At 35.7% G+C, this 18,004-nt stretch overlaps 1 protein-coding gene and 2 long non-coding RNA genes across 4 annotated transcripts; 1 reads left to right on the top strand and 2 right to left on the bottom strand.

Annotated features, from left to right (window-relative positions):
- Positions 1-4,280: 4,280 nt before the first annotated feature.
- On the bottom strand, positions 4,281-7,222 carry LOC115920879. Its single transcript, XR_004062589.1, has 3 exons — positions 7,164-7,222; positions 6,790-6,867; positions 4,281-4,816 (listed from the first exon to the last, which is right to left on the bottom strand). It is a non-coding gene; the product is annotated as an uncharacterized LOC115920879 (long non-coding RNA).
- A 304-nt stretch (positions 7,223-7,526) lies between these two features.
- Positions 7,527-11,221, bottom strand: LOC115918189. The gene is made up of 7 exons (XM_030978492.1): positions 11,008-11,221; positions 10,482-10,601; positions 9,628-9,747; positions 9,342-9,461; positions 8,444-8,563; positions 8,156-8,278; positions 7,527-7,549 (listed from the first exon to the last, which is right to left on the bottom strand). The coding sequence occupies exons 1-7, from the start codon at positions 11,171-11,173 to the stop codon at positions 7,527-7,529; spliced, it is 792 nt and encodes a 263-aa protein (XP_030834352.1). The 5' UTR covers positions 11,174-11,221.
- A 227-nt stretch (positions 11,222-11,448) lies between these two features.
- LOC115920878 lies at positions 11,449-16,595 on the top strand. 2 transcript variants are annotated; one of them, XR_004062588.1, is made up of 5 exons: positions 11,449-11,486; positions 13,958-14,060; positions 14,426-14,536; positions 15,367-15,462; positions 16,277-16,595. It is a non-coding gene; the product is annotated as an uncharacterized LOC115920878 (long non-coding RNA). The 2 variants fall into 2 exon arrangements; XR_004062587.1 differs by lacking the exon at positions 11,449-11,486 and having other exon boundaries at positions 13,942-14,060.
- Positions 16,596-18,004: the final 1,409 nt, after the last annotated feature.

The raw sequence follows: 18,004 nt of genomic DNA, 5'->3' as shown, positions 1-18,004 counted from the left end.
CTACTTTTCTCATTTAAATCGTTATTTGCAGTTTATTTGTTGTTTCCTATAGCTAATTCAGATATTGGCGTCAATCGGGGGGGGGGGGTGGCTGACACGTTTTTGTTTTCTTTCTTAAGGTAGGGACATCATACCATGCAATGTCACCCCACCATTTTTGTCAGTTGGGGGAAGGGGGACGCGGCCCCCAAAATGGGGGAAAATTACATTTCCCCCAATTTTTGTCATGTTTTGCAAAACCCTGAAGGATATTGTCCTCCCAACAATAAGACCTGCAATGGCATATCTATTTATATTTTCGTTATAATTGTTTGGGTTTTTAAAAAAATATTTTTTAAGACCCCCTCCCCCTGCTTATCTGTGAGCGGCCGGTTTTTTTTTTTAATGATCCTTTTTTTGAGGATGGCCGGAGGTCCAAAATAATTGTTTCTCTTCCATTCTCTCTCTTTTCAATCATATAATGTCATACCCTCTCCTTATTTTTCATCCAACTTTTTGCTAACTCTTGTGATCTGACATTTTCAACATTGACAGCAAATCAAGTCATATTTCGAGAAACACTTTTTTTTTCCTGTAAGACAATTTACATACAAACATGTGATAAATCGCATTATCTTTAATCGTCAAATAGTCTTCAACGTACAATGCAATTGTTCATGTTACATTACATAGTTGCCATGCACTTTAGATAATTTAGCAGATTATAAATACAAATCGGATTACCTAATCTTAAAACAACTGATATATTTGACAGTTACACATCATTGCAAAGCAAGTTGTACGTAAGATTGCTACATGCATAGATATGAAAATTAACACAGTCTGCAATGAAAATAATTGTCTACCCTATATGATATAAAATTAATATTTACATAAATATACATACATAACTGATGTTCACAATAGCAATAAGAGAAGGTATTGATTTATCAGCCAATCTTGTCCTTTTATCTTCATAAATATATGTAAAAACTGCAGTCACAAAATCTTGGATCAGATTGGTTATACTGAAATGTTAATAATAAATACTTCTTTCTACATATTATGTGTAAGAATACTGAATCTTAACAGATTTTGCAATGAAAATAATTGTCTATCCTATATGATATAACATTATCATAAATATTTACATAAATATAATATACATAATGTACATAGCTGGTGTTCACAATAGCAGTAAGAGAAGGTATTGATTTATCAGCCAATCTTATCATTTTAATATCTTCATAAACATATGTAAAAACTGCAGTCACAAAATCTTGGATCAAATTGGTTATACTGAAATGTTAATAATAAATACTTCTTTCTAAATATTATGTGTAAGAATCCTGAATCTTAACAGATTTTGCAATGAAAATAATTGTCTATCCTATATGATCTAACATTACCATAAATATATAAATACATAGCTGGTGTTCAAAATAGCAGTAATAGAATATATTGATTTATCAGCCAATCGTACCATTTTATCTTCACAAATATATGTAAAAACTGCAGGCACAAAATCTTGGATCAAATTGGTTAAACTGAAATTTCAATAATAAATACTTCTTTCTACATATTTTTTGATAGAATACTAAATCTAAACAGATTTTGCAATGAAAATGATTGTCTATCCTATATGATATAACATTACCATAAATATTTACATAAATATAATATACATACATAGCTGGTGTTCACAATAGCAGTAAAAGAATATATTGATTTATCAGCCAATCTTATCATTTCATCTTCATAAATATATGTAAAAACTGCAAGCACAAAATCTTGGATCAAATTGGATATACTGAAATTTCAATAATCAATACTTCTTTCTACATATTATGTGTAAAATACTGAATTTTAACAGATTTTGCAATGAAAATAATTGTCTATCCTATATGATATAACATTACCATACATATTTACATAAGTATAATATACATAATGTACATAGCTGGTGTTCACAATAGCAGTGAGAGAAGGTATTGATTTATCAGCCAATCTTATCATATTATGAGTTGTTCACTTGCTGCAGACATCCAATGCAGTTCTCTTTGCTCTGATTTGCGCAGTTTGATTTCTACATTTAAATTTCAAATTCTTCTTGCTCGTCTATGCGTTGCTCTTTCATATTGTATTAGATGTCAAAAGAAAGAAGAGGAAAAGAGCTTTAAAATGATGCATGAAACATTTCATGAATTGTTTGCTTTATTATTAGCATTAATATTTTACATAATATACATATATAGATGGTGTTCTTTCTTCTTTTACATCACATCTTTTCCAATTTTATACCTGTTAGTTGTATCTTCTCCTATACACAGGCTCATGACTTGCCATAATGGTATAGATGATTCTTGATTGAATTTAAGTGCAAACAAATCATTTTAGTTTCAGGGAGTTATTATTCTCAATGCAACATTTCTACTATTACAGCTCTTGCACAATTGAAAAGTTCATCTTATGGTATATTACAAGTATTTTTAGTCATTTTTTTGTAAACTTTGTACCAATAGTAACCAAAAGTGTGCAAGTGGATATATATATACCCTCCCTGGTCGTAAGTATTGCAACTATGCTGAAATGCGCACATTTTTTATTTTTATTTTACAAGCCTTTATATTGTCATATTTCATTCATCACAACCATAGTGTTGTCGACCATTTTTGTATATTTTGAGAGGGAAAACTAGTCCCTTTTCATTCCTGAGAGAAGTAGATGACCAGACCTGGTCATTTCTGAAACAAATTGGAAGACAAATGAACAAAGGCAAAACAAATGAAATTTTGGGAGATGGGGATTATCAGTGAACGAAATCATGAAACTGTTTCATATTTCTCCCAAAACTGTTTACAGGTCTCGTTTATACTTGTCGCAAAGAAATAATGGCCATAAGGTGCCAAGACAAGGGCAGAGGAAAACGGCAACACCCAGAGAAGACAAATTTATTTGTGCCGTTGCCAAGGAGGATTTAGATCTGTATTGCAAAGACGTTTTAATGCAACTTTATTCCACCGATATATTAAATTATAGTCAGTTTCTAGAGGTGAATATATTGTACTAGTTTATTGAAAGTAAATTTTCACACATTTATTATATTTTGTTGGATAATCACAACCTCTGATTTTGGCGCGCATCCTCCTTAGCAACGGCACAAAGAAATCTTTCTTCTCTGGGTGTTGCCCTTTTCCTCTGCCCTTGTATTGGTACCTTATGGCCATTATTTCTTTGCGAAAAATACAAACGAAACCTGTAAACAGTTTTGGGAGAAATATGAAACAGTTTCATGATTTCGCTCACTGATAATCCCCACCTCCCCCCAATTTTTTTTTGTTTGTTTGCCTTTGTTCTGTTATCCTCCCCTTTGTTTAAAAAATGACCGGGTCTGATCATTTACTGCTCTCATGAATGAAATGGGACAAGTCTTCCCTTTCAAAATATACACAAATTGTCGACAACACTATGGTTATGAATAAAATATATAACAATATACAGAAAGGTTTGTAAAATAAAAATAAAAATGCATGCATTTTAGCTATGTTGCAATACTTATGACCAGGGAGGGTAGCAGTGTTTTTTTTTCCTTCAAAATATTGTATATTTTGTTACAGAGCAATTCTTCAAAGTTGGCTTTTGACTCCATAACCAAGTCAACGAATTGTAGTCCTGTGCTAAAGTGCAAAACATTAGTGTGCAAGTTAATATATAAGCAGTGTTATTTTCAAAATATTGTATATTTTGCTACAGAGCAATTCTTCAAAGTTGGCTTGTGACTCCATAACCGAGTCAACAAATTCTAGTCCTGTGCTAAAGTGCAAAACATTAGTGTGCAAGTTAATATATAGCAGTGTTATTTTCAAAAAATTATATATTTTGTTGCAGAGCAATTCTTAAAAGTGGGCTTTTGACTCCATAACCGAGTCAACGAATTGTAGTCCTGTGCTAATTAAAGTGGAAAACATTAGTGTGCAAGTTAATATGTAAGCAGTGTTACAGAGCAATTCTTCAAAGTTGGCTTGTGACTCCTTAACCAAGTCAACAAATTCTAGTCCTGTGCTAAAGTGCAAAACATTATTGTGCAAGTTAATATATAAGCAGTGTTATTTTCAAAATATTGCATATTTTGTTACAGAGCAATTCTTCAAAGTTGGTTTTTGACTCCATAACCGAGTCAACGAATTGTAGTCCTGTGCTAATTAAAGTGCAAAACATTAGTATGCAAGTTAATATATAAGCAGTGTTATTTTCAAAATATTGCATATTTTGTTACAGAGCAATTCTTTCAAAGTTGGTTTTTGACTCCATAACCGAGTCAACGAATTGTATTCCTGTACTAAAGTGCAAAACATTAGTGTGCAAGTTAATATATAAGCAGTGGTATTTTCAAAATATCGTATATTTTGCGGCAGAGCAATTCTTCAAAGTTGGCTTGTGACTCCATAACCAAGTCAACGAATTGTAGTCCTGTGCCAAAGTGCAAAAATATTAGTGTGCAAGATGACAAAAGCAGTGATAGTTAATATAAGCAGTGATACTGAGTTGACTCTAGATCCCATAACTGTGTAAAAGAATTCCAGCCCTGTGCTAGTAACATGGCTAAGGTGCAAAATATTAGTGTGCAAGTTTATGCAAGCAGTTATATCCAATGATTTCCAGCCTTGCATTGCAATACTATTGGAATTTTAGTTTGGACATCAGCCTAAGCATTAATAATTTAAAACAAATCAAAACAAATCTATAGAGCATTCCCTTAAACCATATGACACAAACCAGCAGTCATCGAAAGTCTATACATGTAGATGATTGTCCAACTCAGGTAGTGATCCTCGTCCTGCAAAAACAAAAACAAAAAGTAGAGTTAAAAGGTGGACATGGTAGTGACTGTAATCTATTCATGAGGTAGATTAATATAGTAATCAACTAGTTCCGGTTGGGAAATGACAGGATATGTGCCTCTGCATAGACTGACAAGATCGCTATACTTCCCAGCAGATAGTTTGGGTCTGCTTTGGTAGAGCTGGGAAGGAGGATCAATGTGAACTGCAGGAGTGGTAGAACGCAGGCTGCGGGATCTGCCTAGTGAAAGAATACTGAAATCATTAGTATTATGTGATGTTTTGAAAAGAATTGAGGTAGGAAATTCTTTGCTTATTCTAATCTGCTTGAAGGTCGTCCAATCAATTGCCTCACCAGTATCCGCCTGTCTGCACTTCAGGATACCTAAATTATGGCCATATGTCTTCCAGTCCAAAATGTCATTGGTTTGAACATGTCTGACTGTGTATGGGCATGGATCTTTTCTTGCCTCCTTGATTATAGAAGAGAGCTGGCAAGGATGGAAAACTTCTTCAGAGCGAGCAAGACATTTTTCAATGGTGGAATGCATGCTATCACCCTCGCTCTGGCCATGATTGGTTTCAAAGTAGTAGAATGTTACCACTTGCACACTTTTGGCCTCGGATACAAACCTATGTACCATCGATGGGACAATTGAGTTTTTGTTTTGGCCAACACAGCCATCACAAAAGAAGTCAACTGACGTCTTTCCTTCCTTATCACAATTGCTGAAGTAGTCAAGGACGTATGTCGATACCTCACAAGCTCCCCTTCTTGTTACTGTTTCATTTGAAAGGTAACAACTTCCTGCATGATTAGCCAAATTGTAAATAGTAAAATTGTAGCATGCTAATCTTCTCTTGTAGAACAACTCACCCCTATTTGATTTTGGTAAGTACATGTTTTGCTGCAGATCAAACACAGCAGCAGCATGCTTGTCATCATGCTGGGCACGAGTTTTGCTCTCTGACTTTATCTGTCTTACTTTTGAAATTTCTTGTCTGTGCATGTTGTATTTCACTTTCATCTGGTCTCTTTCAACCTCATTAGACTTGCGGAAAGTTTCACAAATCCCACACTTGTCCTTTTTGGGTCGATGAAATTTGAGTTTGAGCTCTCTCATAACCTCTTTGTACAGGGAGTAAGAGGCACACCCTGGGTTTTCATTTTCAAACATATTGAACATCCTTCGTTTTGTCAGTTCCCCAGAAAGATACTGGCATGTTGTGGAAGAGCGACAGTAATGAGACTCCACTCGTGGGAAGCACTGTAGGTGTTCAATGATTTTTTGTCGCTTTTGGATTTGAGGTTTCTGTGTCCCACCTCTTCTTTCCCTCCCCAGGACACCAGTGCCAGATTTTGTTTTTCCAAGTACAGTTCGCACTTGCCTTTCGGCAATTCCCAAAGTGTTCAGGAACATCTTACGACAAACAGTGACAATTTCTCCAGGATAAGAAAATGAAGAAGGTCGAGGAAGAGTATACCTCATTGTCTGTTTCTTACGACTTTTCACATGTGAATGGGCCTTGTGAGATACATGTCGTGCAATCCATTCTCTCTGCAGAGCTAGATTGCCCATTCCATAATAGTCATACCTTATTTCACGCCTGTCTTCCTCAGTGAAGATACCACATGAAACCTTTTTGTGATTTCGTGACAAGTCACACTTGTTGTACTCTACAAATTTTCGCCCTCCCACAAACTTGTCAGATTTTTCAGAGAAATAGGATTTACCTTTGTTCCTAGCATCTTTAACAAGGCGATTTTTTGACTTAGGAGTCTTGACTGGTACATTTTGGGATGTATCCAACAAAGGATTGATGTCATTTCCAACTGATTCCTCTATGACAAAACTTTCAGGGGGGTTTTCCCTTTCAAATTGAGCATGAAATTTACACTCTTCTCCTTTGTCAAAGTGTTCAAAACACATCAAAGTCTGACACCTGATGCATGCTGCAAACACATTACCTTTGCAATGCAGACTGCCGCAACACTGGTCACCGGGATGCTTGTCAACTTCCCCCAAAGACTCGATAACTTGGAGATCTTTAAAACAAATATAAGATTTTTAAAATGTGAACAAGATGAAAGGTGTTTGCAAAGATAGAAATGCAATAAATTAAAACCATTGAACAAAGTATCAAAATGCACATTAATACTTCACTAATAAAGCAATGATATTCAGTTGTTAACAAATGAAAATCAATCTGGTGCTTATTAATTATCAAAAGTACTTGCCTGAATCTTTACACACTATATGCAGATTGTATAGTAAGGTTTGATGATAATTGATTATTCATACATGACACACATTTATGGTTTTCCCCAGTATATCCATTTACCTGTGTCTGATTCTGTATCAACTGACATGGCGTCATCCTGGCTGGCGTCATCATCACCTAGCATGTCTGGTATAGACATAAATGTCTCAAGTTCAATCAGATCTTGTGATAACTCTGTAATCACAAACATATCAATCTCATTATATAACTGGCCATGTGAAATTAAAAGAGTAAAACATTTTTTCAAGAGCTCATATTTGTCATGTCCAAATCTGAGTAAAAAGCTCTCTATCATCTCTGCAATATGTAATATATATATATAAAAGTGCGTATCATAATAAAGATAGTCCAATTTTTCAGGGGCCATATTCCAAGCTCATTTATTCTGGCAATTTAAATGTAACATAATTAAGGAGGAACTTCTCACCTTTGCAATGATACTTTCCCTGCATCATAAATGTCACGCATAACTGAGTACATTGCAAGTGAAGGTGACGGGTAAAAAAGAAAGTTTTTGCCAGTTTTTGTAAGACGATGAAAGACTGAGAAAATGCTTTCACTGCTGTCACACACTATCGAACACAATCCTATTATGTGACTGCAGTGATAGCATTCTGTTTCAAAGCATATTTGTGGACCTATAACTAATTTCATTTCAATGATTTTTTTTTCTTTTTCTTTTTTTTTGTGATTCATCTGTGCTATCCTTCTTATTTGAGGCTTGAAACAATAATCAAATTGAAAATAAGAACGTTTCTTACCAAGTATTGTCAAAGGAAGATCATCTTCGTCCTCAACAACATTTGCAGAGTCCCTGGGACCTTTTTGGAGCACTCCAGTAGAATCACTTGGACCTATGGGACCTTGATTTCGTTTTTGCACTGTGAATGTAAAATAATGTAAATCAAAGTCCTAAAGATGTTAATCTTTCAGATATTTCATATCATACATTTTCTCTTTTTTTTTTGGGGGGGGGTAAATTTTCCTCTGTGCTATCCCTCTTATTTGAGGCTTGAAATAATAACCAAATTGAAAATAAGAACGTTTCTTACCAAGCATTGTCAGAGGAAGATCATCTTCGTCCTCACCATCATTTGCAGAGTCCCCGGGACCTTGTGGTAGCACTCCAGTAGAACCACTTGAACTAGCTATGGGACCTCGATTTTGTTTTGGCTCTGTGAATGTAAAATAATGTAAATCAAAGTCCTAAAAATGTTAAGTTTTCAGATATTTCATTTTATACATTTCTCTTTTTCCTTTTTTTGTGTGATTCATCTGTGCTATCCTTCTTATTTGAGGCTTGAAACTCTTATCAAATTGAAAATAAGAACGTTTCTTACCAAGCATTGTCAGAGGAAGATCATCTTCGTCCTCACCGTCATTTGCAGAGTCCTTGGGACCTTGTGGGAGCACTCCAGTAGAATCACTTGGACCTATGGGACCTTGATTTCGTTCTGGCACTGTGAATGTATATGTATATCATACATATTTCATTTAATACATTCCTATCCTTTTTTTATTTTTATTAACATGTGCTATCCTTCTTATTTATAAACAATAATCAAATTGGAGCTAAAAATGATTTGTTCCCAGTCATTGTGGTAAATGATGTATCGTCATCAGAAATTGGGTCATCACCATTCGTAGCATCACTTGACATTAATCCTAATTACTATACTTCATTCTCTCACACTGTCAATTCTTTTTCATATAAATTGTTTTTGGAAAATAGATCTGTTTTCATGGTATTTTAAATCATCTTACCTTTCGCAACTGATTTTCATATTAATTTCATATTTTGTCTAATACAAAAGAATTATTCATACTAATACTTTCACCAATTCTCTGAAATATGGAGATGACCGTCCCTTTCCACCAAGAATACTTCCTATGCTATCCTTCTTATTTGAGGCTTGAAACTATAATCAAATTGAAAATAAGTACGTTTCTTAATAAGCATTGTCAGAGAAAGATCATCTTCGTCCTCACCGTCATTTGCAGAGTCCCTGGGACCTTTTTGGAGCACTCCAGTAGAATCACTTGGACCTATGAGACCTTGATTTCGTTTTTGCACTGTGAATGTAAAATAATGTAAATCAAAGTCCTAAAGATGTTAATCTTTCAGATATTTCATATCATACATTTTCTCTCTTTTTTGGGGGTAAATTTTCCTCTGTGCTATCCTTCTTATTTGAGGCTTGAAACAATAACCAAATTGAAAATAAGAACGTTTCTTACCAAGCATTGTCAGAGGAAGATCATCTTCGTCCTCAACAACATTTGCAGAGTCCCTGGGACCTTGTGAGAGCACTCTACTTGAACCAATTGGACATAAGGGACCTTGATTTCGTTCTGGCACTGTGAATGTAGAATATTGTAAAGCAAAGTCCCATAGATGTTAATCATTCAGATATTTCATTTCATACATTTCGCTTCTTTCTTTTTTTGTTGTTGCGATTCATCTATGCTTTCCTTATTTGAGGCTTGAAACTATAATCAAATTGAAAATAAGAACGTTTCTTACCAAGCATTGTCAGAGAAAGATCATCTTCGTCCTCATCGTCATTTGCAGAGTCCCTGGGACATTGTGAGAGCACTCCAGTTGAACCTATTGGACCTATGGGACCTTGATTTCGTTCTGGCACTGTGAATGTAGAATATTGTAAATCAAAGTCCCTAGATGTTAATCATTCAGATATTTCAATTCATACGTTTCTCTTCTTTCCTTTTTTTCGTGATTCATCTGTGCTATCCTTCTTAATTGAGACTTGAAACAATAATCAAATTGAAAATAAGAAAGTTTCTTACCAAGCATTGTCAGAGGAAGATCATCCTCATCCTTATCGTCATTTGCAGAGTCCCTGGGACCTTGTGAGAGCACTCCAGTAGAACCACTTGGACCTATGGGACCTCGATTTTGTTCTGGCACTGTGAATGTATAATATTGTAAATCAAAGTCCCATAGATGTTTATCATTCAGATTTTTCATTTCATACGTTTATCTTTTCTTTTCTTTTTGTGATTAATTTGTGCTATCCTTCTTACTTGAGACTTGAAACAATAATCAAATTGAAAATAAGAAAGTTTCTTACCAAGCATTGTCAGAGGAAGATCATCCTCATCCTTATCGTCATTTGCAGAGTCCCCGGGACCTTGTGGGAGCACTCCAGTAGAACCACTTGGACCTATGGGACCTCGATTTTGTTTTGGCTCTGTGAATGTAAAATAATGTAAATCGAAGTCCTAAAGATGTTAAGTTTTCAGATATTTCATTTTATACATTTCTCTTTTTCCTTTTCTTTTTGTGATTAATTTGTGCTATCCTTCTTGTTTGAGGCTTGAAACAATAATCAAATTGAAGATAAGAATGTTTCGTACCAAGCATTGTCAGAGGAAGATCATCTTCGTCCTCACCGTCATTTGCAGAGTCCTTGGGACCTTGTGGAAGCACTCCAGTAGAGTCACTTGGACCTATGGGACCTTGATTTCGTTCTGGCACTGTGAATGTAAAATAATGTAAATCAATAAAAATCCTAATAATGTATATCATACATATTTCATTTAATACATTCCTATCCTTTTTTTTTATTATTAACATGTGCTGTCCTTCTTATTTATAAACCATAATCAAATTGGAGCTAAAAATGATTTGTTCCCAGTCATTGTGGTAAATGATGTATCGTCATCAGATATTGGGTCATCACCATTCGTAGTATCACTTGACATTAATCCTAATTACTATACTTCATTCTCTCACACTGTCAATTCTTTTTCATATAAATTGTTTATGGAAAATAAATCTGTTTTCATGGTATTTTAAATCATCTTACCTTTCGCAATTGATTTTCATATCAATTTCATATTTTTTCTAATACAAAAGAATTATTCATACTAATAATCTTACCAATTCTCTGAAATATGGAGATGACCTTCCCTTTCCACCAAGAATACTTCCCCCTCATCTGAACAGTTGCACCCTCCTTAATTGAGCGCTTCCCATCCAGATGCAGGTCTTCAGCACTGACAATATTCTGGCTCCCATCTTTCTTCCACTTTACCAACACATCCATTTCTGAAAATAAGGGAACAGCAGAAAGAAAAAAAAATCACAACATAACAGTTAAACCTGGGGGGTGTTTCATAAAGCTTTTTACTTACGACTATAACAAATCTGGTATCTATGACAAATCTGATTACGACTATCGTAGCTTGTTATTGAAGTGAAAATACGTTTCATAAAACTAATAACAAAGTGATCGTTTAAGAAACGATCATTACGATTATGCGCGTGCGCAATGGCTCCATTGTGCTTTGTCGTCGTCTGCAATCACCGTGACAATGAACACAACTTCGCCGCTTGAAATGTTTTTTCATAGAAATCCCGTAAGTACATGTCATATTTAATCCATAATACGAAGAATTATATTCATAACTCGACATCTGTGTGCTTATTTATATTTAAATACTTTTCCAGCGGTTAAACAAAGATTGATTATGAGAGCTCGCATGCGAGTGTTTGTCAAATTTCATGCGCTCAAACCGAGAGCGGGAGCTGAGTGTAACGCCCGGACTGGTGGCGGGCACTTTTGCATCAGTCCTACCGTCATCCGATGCTGTTGTCTGGAGTGACTGAGCTGTCAGCTGTCGGGGTTGACTGAGCTGGCTGAGCTTAGTGTCGGATTTAATAAATTTAGAACTGAAAATTACAGTTCTATTTAATCCTAATTAGGCAATATCGTGAAATAGGCCCCGCAACTGACCCGTCTTGTAATCGATTACAAATCATCTTAGACTTCTAACTTCAGTCTGCTTCAGCCAACATTTTCATGACGGACAGCAATAAAAGGGAGATAAAAGTGAGTTAAATAGGGGGTTGAAAGGGACTTATTTTTTAAATAATAATTAGGAGGAGGGGGGGGGGGGGCGGGCCCCCCAAAAAAAAATTAAAAAAGGAAAAATATTTAACTAAAAATAAAAGATAAATTTAAAGAGAGGGGGGCGGGGGGCCCCCCCCCCCCAAAAAAAAAAAAAAAAAAAAAAAATCAAATTAAAGATAAATTCAAAGAGAGGGGGCCATAATATGAGGGGAAAAAACGAAATATTAAAAAGGAAAAATATTAAAAAAGGAAAAATATTTAACTTTAAGAAGGTAAAATATTAAAAAAGGAAAAATATTAAAATAGGGTCTAAAAGATAAATTTAATCATTTAAATGTAACCCTTTTTAATCATTTGCTAGCTCTATTTATTAAACCTCAAAACACCCCCTAAATTATACTTAGGTGAAAGAAGCCCCACTACCGTGCTGTCCGTCTTGAAAATGCATAGGATGGGGCCTTGTTCACGAGTATACAGTATAGTCGTGATACAGGCCCCATGTCCGTGTTGTAGAACATGCAACGCCGTTGCGCGGGGCCTATATCACGAGTATAATATAGCGAGTTGAATAGCAGACTCGCTAATATATACTCGTGATACAGGCCCCGCTGCTGTGTTGAATTGTGCGCGATGCCGTAGCGCGGGGCCTATATAACGAGTATATAGTATAGTCGTGATACAGGCCCCGCTGCTGTGTTGAAGTGCGCGCGATGCCGTTGCGCGGGGCTTAGATCACGAGTATATTATAGTGAGTTGGCTGAAGTTAGAAGCCTAGTATAAAATTATAATCGATTCAAAACAGTTGCGGGGCCTATATCACGAGTATGCCCCTAATTATTGAAACAGCAACTCCTGCAGTAAACCGCAAGAACCCAAACAGTGTCTAGATCTAGATTTCAATAGACTAGTAGATCTAGACTAGAGTAGACTTTAGTTTTAGAGACGAGTCTAGTCTACTGTCTAGACTAATCTAGAATCAATCTATATCTTTAATTTTTGCGTAGGGTCTAGTCTTAAGACTAAAGAGACTAAAGCTACTGTAGATCTATATAGCAGGGAAAAAATATTTAAACACTTTCGGGGGCTACTTTACAAGATTGGTTACATGAAAGGGGGGGGGGGGATAAGAGCACATTTTTTTTGGTCCAGGATTTGATAAAAAAATTCGCAACGACTCAGAGAGTCGCTGAATAAGCGGGGGGGGGGGGGGGTTGAAGGGGGGTAAGAGCACCTTTTTAATTATTTTTTTTGTCCCAAAAATTTGGTCGATTGCTATTTCGATCTGTTGGGGGGGGGGGGGGGGTAAAGGCTTAAGTTAATCCAAGGCCATGGCCGTGGATGCCCTTTTGATTGGCCTTAATGCCCCTCTCATTGGCGTTGGAGATTTCCAATTCTTTCTATTTGTGCTGTAATGTAGGAATGTGCCCCACAGAAAAGTGGCCTTGCCCTAAAAATATTGAAATTTAAAGCCTGGCTGGGTAAGTCAGGTTTTTGGGGTCACCCATTAGCACAATTTTTTTTGTTTTTTGTTGAGGGGGGGGGGGGGGGGTTTCCTCCAAAACACAAAAAAAAAAATTGAGGGGGGTTCAACCCTCCCAACCCCAGCGTACGCGCCTGAGCACAATATCTGTTAATAAATATACCTTGGCCAGCTATATTTAGCATGACGTCGTCTTGGACAAAAATATCAAAAAATTTAAAATTAGTAAATAGTAATGCCCTGCCTCCATGGGTGTCGATCTGTCACTGATACCTATTCATCAGGGGGGGGGGATGATCTATTCATTCATCCCCCCCCCTCCTTTAATAGAAAATAAAGGACGAGAAACTTCCCATTTTTGTTAGTTGGCCTATAATGAAGGAGGTTTTTTGTGTGAAATCCAAATTAAAACACGTTAATTCTGCAAATGCTCATCAAACTTAAATGGTCATACTCAGTTTTCATTCTAAATATTAAATTCCCCCTCTCTTTTACAGGAAAATGTACATTGAGACTTGTCGCAGTACCAAATGCTTGCCTCCTCTGAGAATGTGCTTGAAACAAGAATGTCCTGGAGAAAACAGACCGTCACAAGAGAAGGTAAGCATATACAGTCAAACCTGCTTTAGTGACCACCTGTCTTATAAAGACCACATTATTTGTCTTCTTTAAAATGGTTTCTCATTGAAACATGTACTAAAGGAACCTGTGGGGATGCAAACCTGTGGGGTGGCTATGCATCAAAATGTCTAGTAACAAGTTGCTGTAGTGTTCATTAAGTGTATTTTAACTTCCAATGTATCTCTTTTTAGAATTAATATTTGAAGTTAATGTAGAAAGGTGGGGGGGGGGGGGGGTCAATAATATGAAAAGGAATGGCAAGCAATATTTAATAATGCTCTTATATTTGTATTTTCTTTCATATTTTGTCAATATTTATTGAAGTGTTTATAATTCTGTTCCAGAAGGAGGGCTTCCTGTAGAAAGATCATGGGGTGCCTTGAGGTTCCGACCTTGAATTTCTGCCCTTTACCTCAAAGCGATGGCCTCTTGGAGGAGCAAAGCACAATGGACTGGTAATTCATAATAAATATTACATGTTTTTTAACCAATCTGGGATATATTTAGAGATAAATTCATAGGATTTGATTCTGTCATGGCATTTTTAGTGAACGGACATTTGCCCCTGCAACGACTGCTCCAGGCTTTATTTCGTCAAAGGTATAGGGTTCGGTCGAGGGCTGCAATTGGGATTGAGATGGTTTAGAGTTAGGTTTTGGTCGAGTGTTGGGTCCAGGGATAATGTTAATTATTTTGTTAAATAGTGTAGGAAATTGACGTGGAGCTGTGGTCACTGGATGAAGTGTCACCCAACACAATTTTGCAGGTGCTGGTGAAGCTGCATGTATGTTGCTCATCATCTGCATTGTGATAGCAGCTTAAACATGATGAAGAGTGGAAGGGGAAATAGTATACAAGACTTCTTTCCATCATTTACAATAGCTTTAGTAAAGTAATAATACACTGACCTGCAGTTTGTGAAACATGTATTGTAGCACTGTATTACCAATTGAAAGAAGTAAGCGATTTTTACGACATTGACAATTGTTTACTGCATGGTTATGCTAAACACAAAATTAATTCTTAACCTTAATCCTGGATCTATTGCAAAACATAAATGTATTTAAACATTCCGGACCCAAAGTTAGGTAACCCTAAATCCCTTTCTACATACCGGTAGTCCGGTACTGGTATTGTTCAAAGTTGATATTTTATTACACCTTTACTTCAAGTTCTAAAATTTCTGCAAAATCATACCCTGCTGTTCACTTTATAATTATTATTTTACACTGCTTTCATGAACATGCCATAAAAGTGAACTCATTGTATGTCTCTGTACAAACAGGTGCCTGTACATGTAATGCAAAAGCTCATGATGATATGGTAGACAAGACAAGGACCTTGCTGTCTAAAGCTCAGAGACCAGATGACAGTGTCTGAAGTAAGTTTGCCCAATAGAAGAGCATGAACTTTCAGTTGCAATTGTCAACCAACCCATCCATGTTTCCTGCAACCCATCCCACTTTCACAATATATTCTCTAGACAACAGTAACCTACAATCAACATTTGGTTTAGTGATTAAGAAAGGCGACAGAAAACGATTTAATCTCCTTTTTCATACTCCTATATAGGAATTTGTTGTTATTGATTTTTAGAACTAAAATTGTTATTAATTAAATTATTTATTTTTTAATTAATTATTTATTTATTTTATTATTATCATTATTATTGTTTGTTTTTTTTCTCTTTTTTTTTTTTTTTTTTTTGGGGGGGGGGGGGGCAGGCAGTCAGCCCATCAATACAAGGCCTTATTATCGCATATGGCTATATCCTGGAGGTAGTCGCCCCAGAAGTGTGATAAATATTTTTGTTAACAAAAAAATCATGACAAAAAAGCACGAAATATAGGAATGTATTCCTGTCGAGCAAACAGTATGTTAATGATAATAATAATAATAGTGTAAACTTATAGAGCGCACACACCGTCCAGGTACACTCATGGCGCTAGCTCAGCAACAGTTCTCTTTAAGTAAAGTAAATGTTTATTTGATAATAGAGTTATACCATCAGAAAATCGAAAACAATTTTGCAACATTATATAAAACTAATAGCCTTTTGAAGATTACTAGAAGAAGCAGAAGAACAAAAAGGAGAAGAAATAGACTGATGATGTTAGCTTTACATCTTAAAGTGCTTGTACAATATTTGATTTTTTTTCTTCTTTTTCTTCAACTAATCTTTTGTTCATGAACAGCCAGCTTGTCAGAATTGGTTACAAAGATGCAAGTGGGCTTGTCTTCAGTAGTTAAAGAGGAGCAGTCAGCTGAAGGAGCACCCAACTCCAAAACAATGTGGATACTGGATACTTCTCTCAAGTTCATCACTAATCAGACATGGCTCTTCAGGAATCAAGATGAGACAGTGGCGGTAGAGGAGTTTGTGACCCTCCTGACTGTGGACTACTTGCAATATACATGTACTAAATTAATGGATTGTAGAACTACTGCACAAAACTCGACCAGTCATGCTTGAACAAATCGTAACAAACACTTGTTGAAGCATTGATTTATGTAACTGGTGTTAACCTTAAGGTAGGGTTAAGCTTCTAAATTTGATAAGAAACTTTGTCCCAAAGGAACCCCCCCCCCCTCTGCTATTCCGTTAACCCTTCAAGGAAGGGATCAAATGAATTAAAATCCAAAGCATAACAAATTGATCTGTTAAATATTGTCATCATTTCAGTATAGTTCTTTGTGTGGAGATCAGTGAATGGATATTTTTATGTACAATGCAAGTGAAGTGTCTATCTTCATTGGAATTCAGGATGTGAATTCCAATGAAGATGGCTTGTTTTCAAGGAGCGAAGCAAGATGGATTGCTGTGAACTTAATGACATAGGGAATGTTTCCCTGTATTGTCAGATTGAGGTTTGGATGGCATGAATGTTGAATAATATGAAATTAGTGAAAAGAATGGCAGAATATACTAAATTTGTACACCAGCCTATGGGAAATGAAAAAAATTGCTTTATTTGAACACTTTTGTACACAGGTCTATGAAAAAACATAGCAATAACAACACTTACCGCACCTCATGGAGCTGCGGTAACTGTTACCGTTGGTATGACCACTTACCGCTGCTTTTTTCAGCGGTAAAGTTTTATGAAACGGAAAGTTACCGCTGCTTCCAAATTTACCGCTGAAACTGGAATTTACCGCTGAAAATGGGACTTACCGCTGCGGTAAATGCTTTATGAAACGGGCCCCTGACATTTTACCAAGGCAAGAGTTGACCATACATCTAACGTTAGATCTATGACTAGATCTATGTCACAAAAAAATCACTTGAAATAAAAAAAAAAATAGACCAGAGTCTCATAGATCTAGAGCCCGTAGAGGTTTAACTTTCTAGATCTATAGTCTGGGTCTTACTTAAAATAAATTAGATCAGATCTCCAAGCAAATAGATACAATTCTTTTTATTAGATACAACGTCGATACAACATCGACATTTAACTTAAATGTCTCGATGTTATTGTTGTAAATCTATCTATGATATTAAATTTTAAGCGGGAACTAACTTAACAGTTAGATCTAACAGATCTAAATTAGATAAAGATCTAACGTTAGTTAGTAAGATCTAAATCTATTCACAGTACTTTGACCAACGAAGCTAACTTAGATCTAACTTAGATTTAACGTTAGATTATTGTTCATCTGGAATCTATGTTAGGTTGCACTAGATGATCTAGCTCTAAGTTAGATTTAAACCCTAACTTTTGTTAGTCAATCGCCCTCTTTTAAATATTTCAAATTAAATTGAATTCACCCATGCCATTTTGTCATAGATGTAGATCTAGGATCTTTGGTAGATGTTAAGTTAACATAGATCTAACGTTAGATCTACGTGAGTAACTGTTAATGTTAACGTTACATCCATCTCCTGTCCCTTGCCCTGGCTTAAACTTAACTCAAGTAGACTC

Source organism: Strongylocentrotus purpuratus, unplaced genomic scaffold, assembly GCF_000002235.5.
Source record: "Strongylocentrotus purpuratus isolate Spur 01 unplaced genomic scaffold, Spur_5.0 spur5_scaffold_1, whole genome shotgun sequence".
Classification (NCBI taxonomy): Eukaryota; Metazoa; Echinodermata; class Echinoidea; order Camarodonta; family Strongylocentrotidae; genus Strongylocentrotus; species Strongylocentrotus purpuratus.
The sequence above is the reverse complement of the archived record's forward strand: the minus strand, read 5'-3'. Positions and strand labels throughout refer to the sequence as shown.

Bases quoted from the DNA above. Each gene is read 5' to 3' on its own strand.
- LOC115918189 (XM_030978492.1), bottom strand. From the start codon at position 11,173: ATGGATGTGTTGGTAAAGTGGAAGAAAGATGGGAGCCAGAATATTGTC. The intron at 9,748-10,481 runs GTACGAAACATT...CTACATTCACAG, and splicing joins TCTTCCTCTGACAATGCTTG to TGCCAGAACGAAATCAAGGT. The intron at 8,564-9,341 runs GTAAGAAACGTT...ATACATTCACAG, and splicing joins TCTTCCTCTGACAATGCTTG to TGCCAGAACGAAATCAAGGT.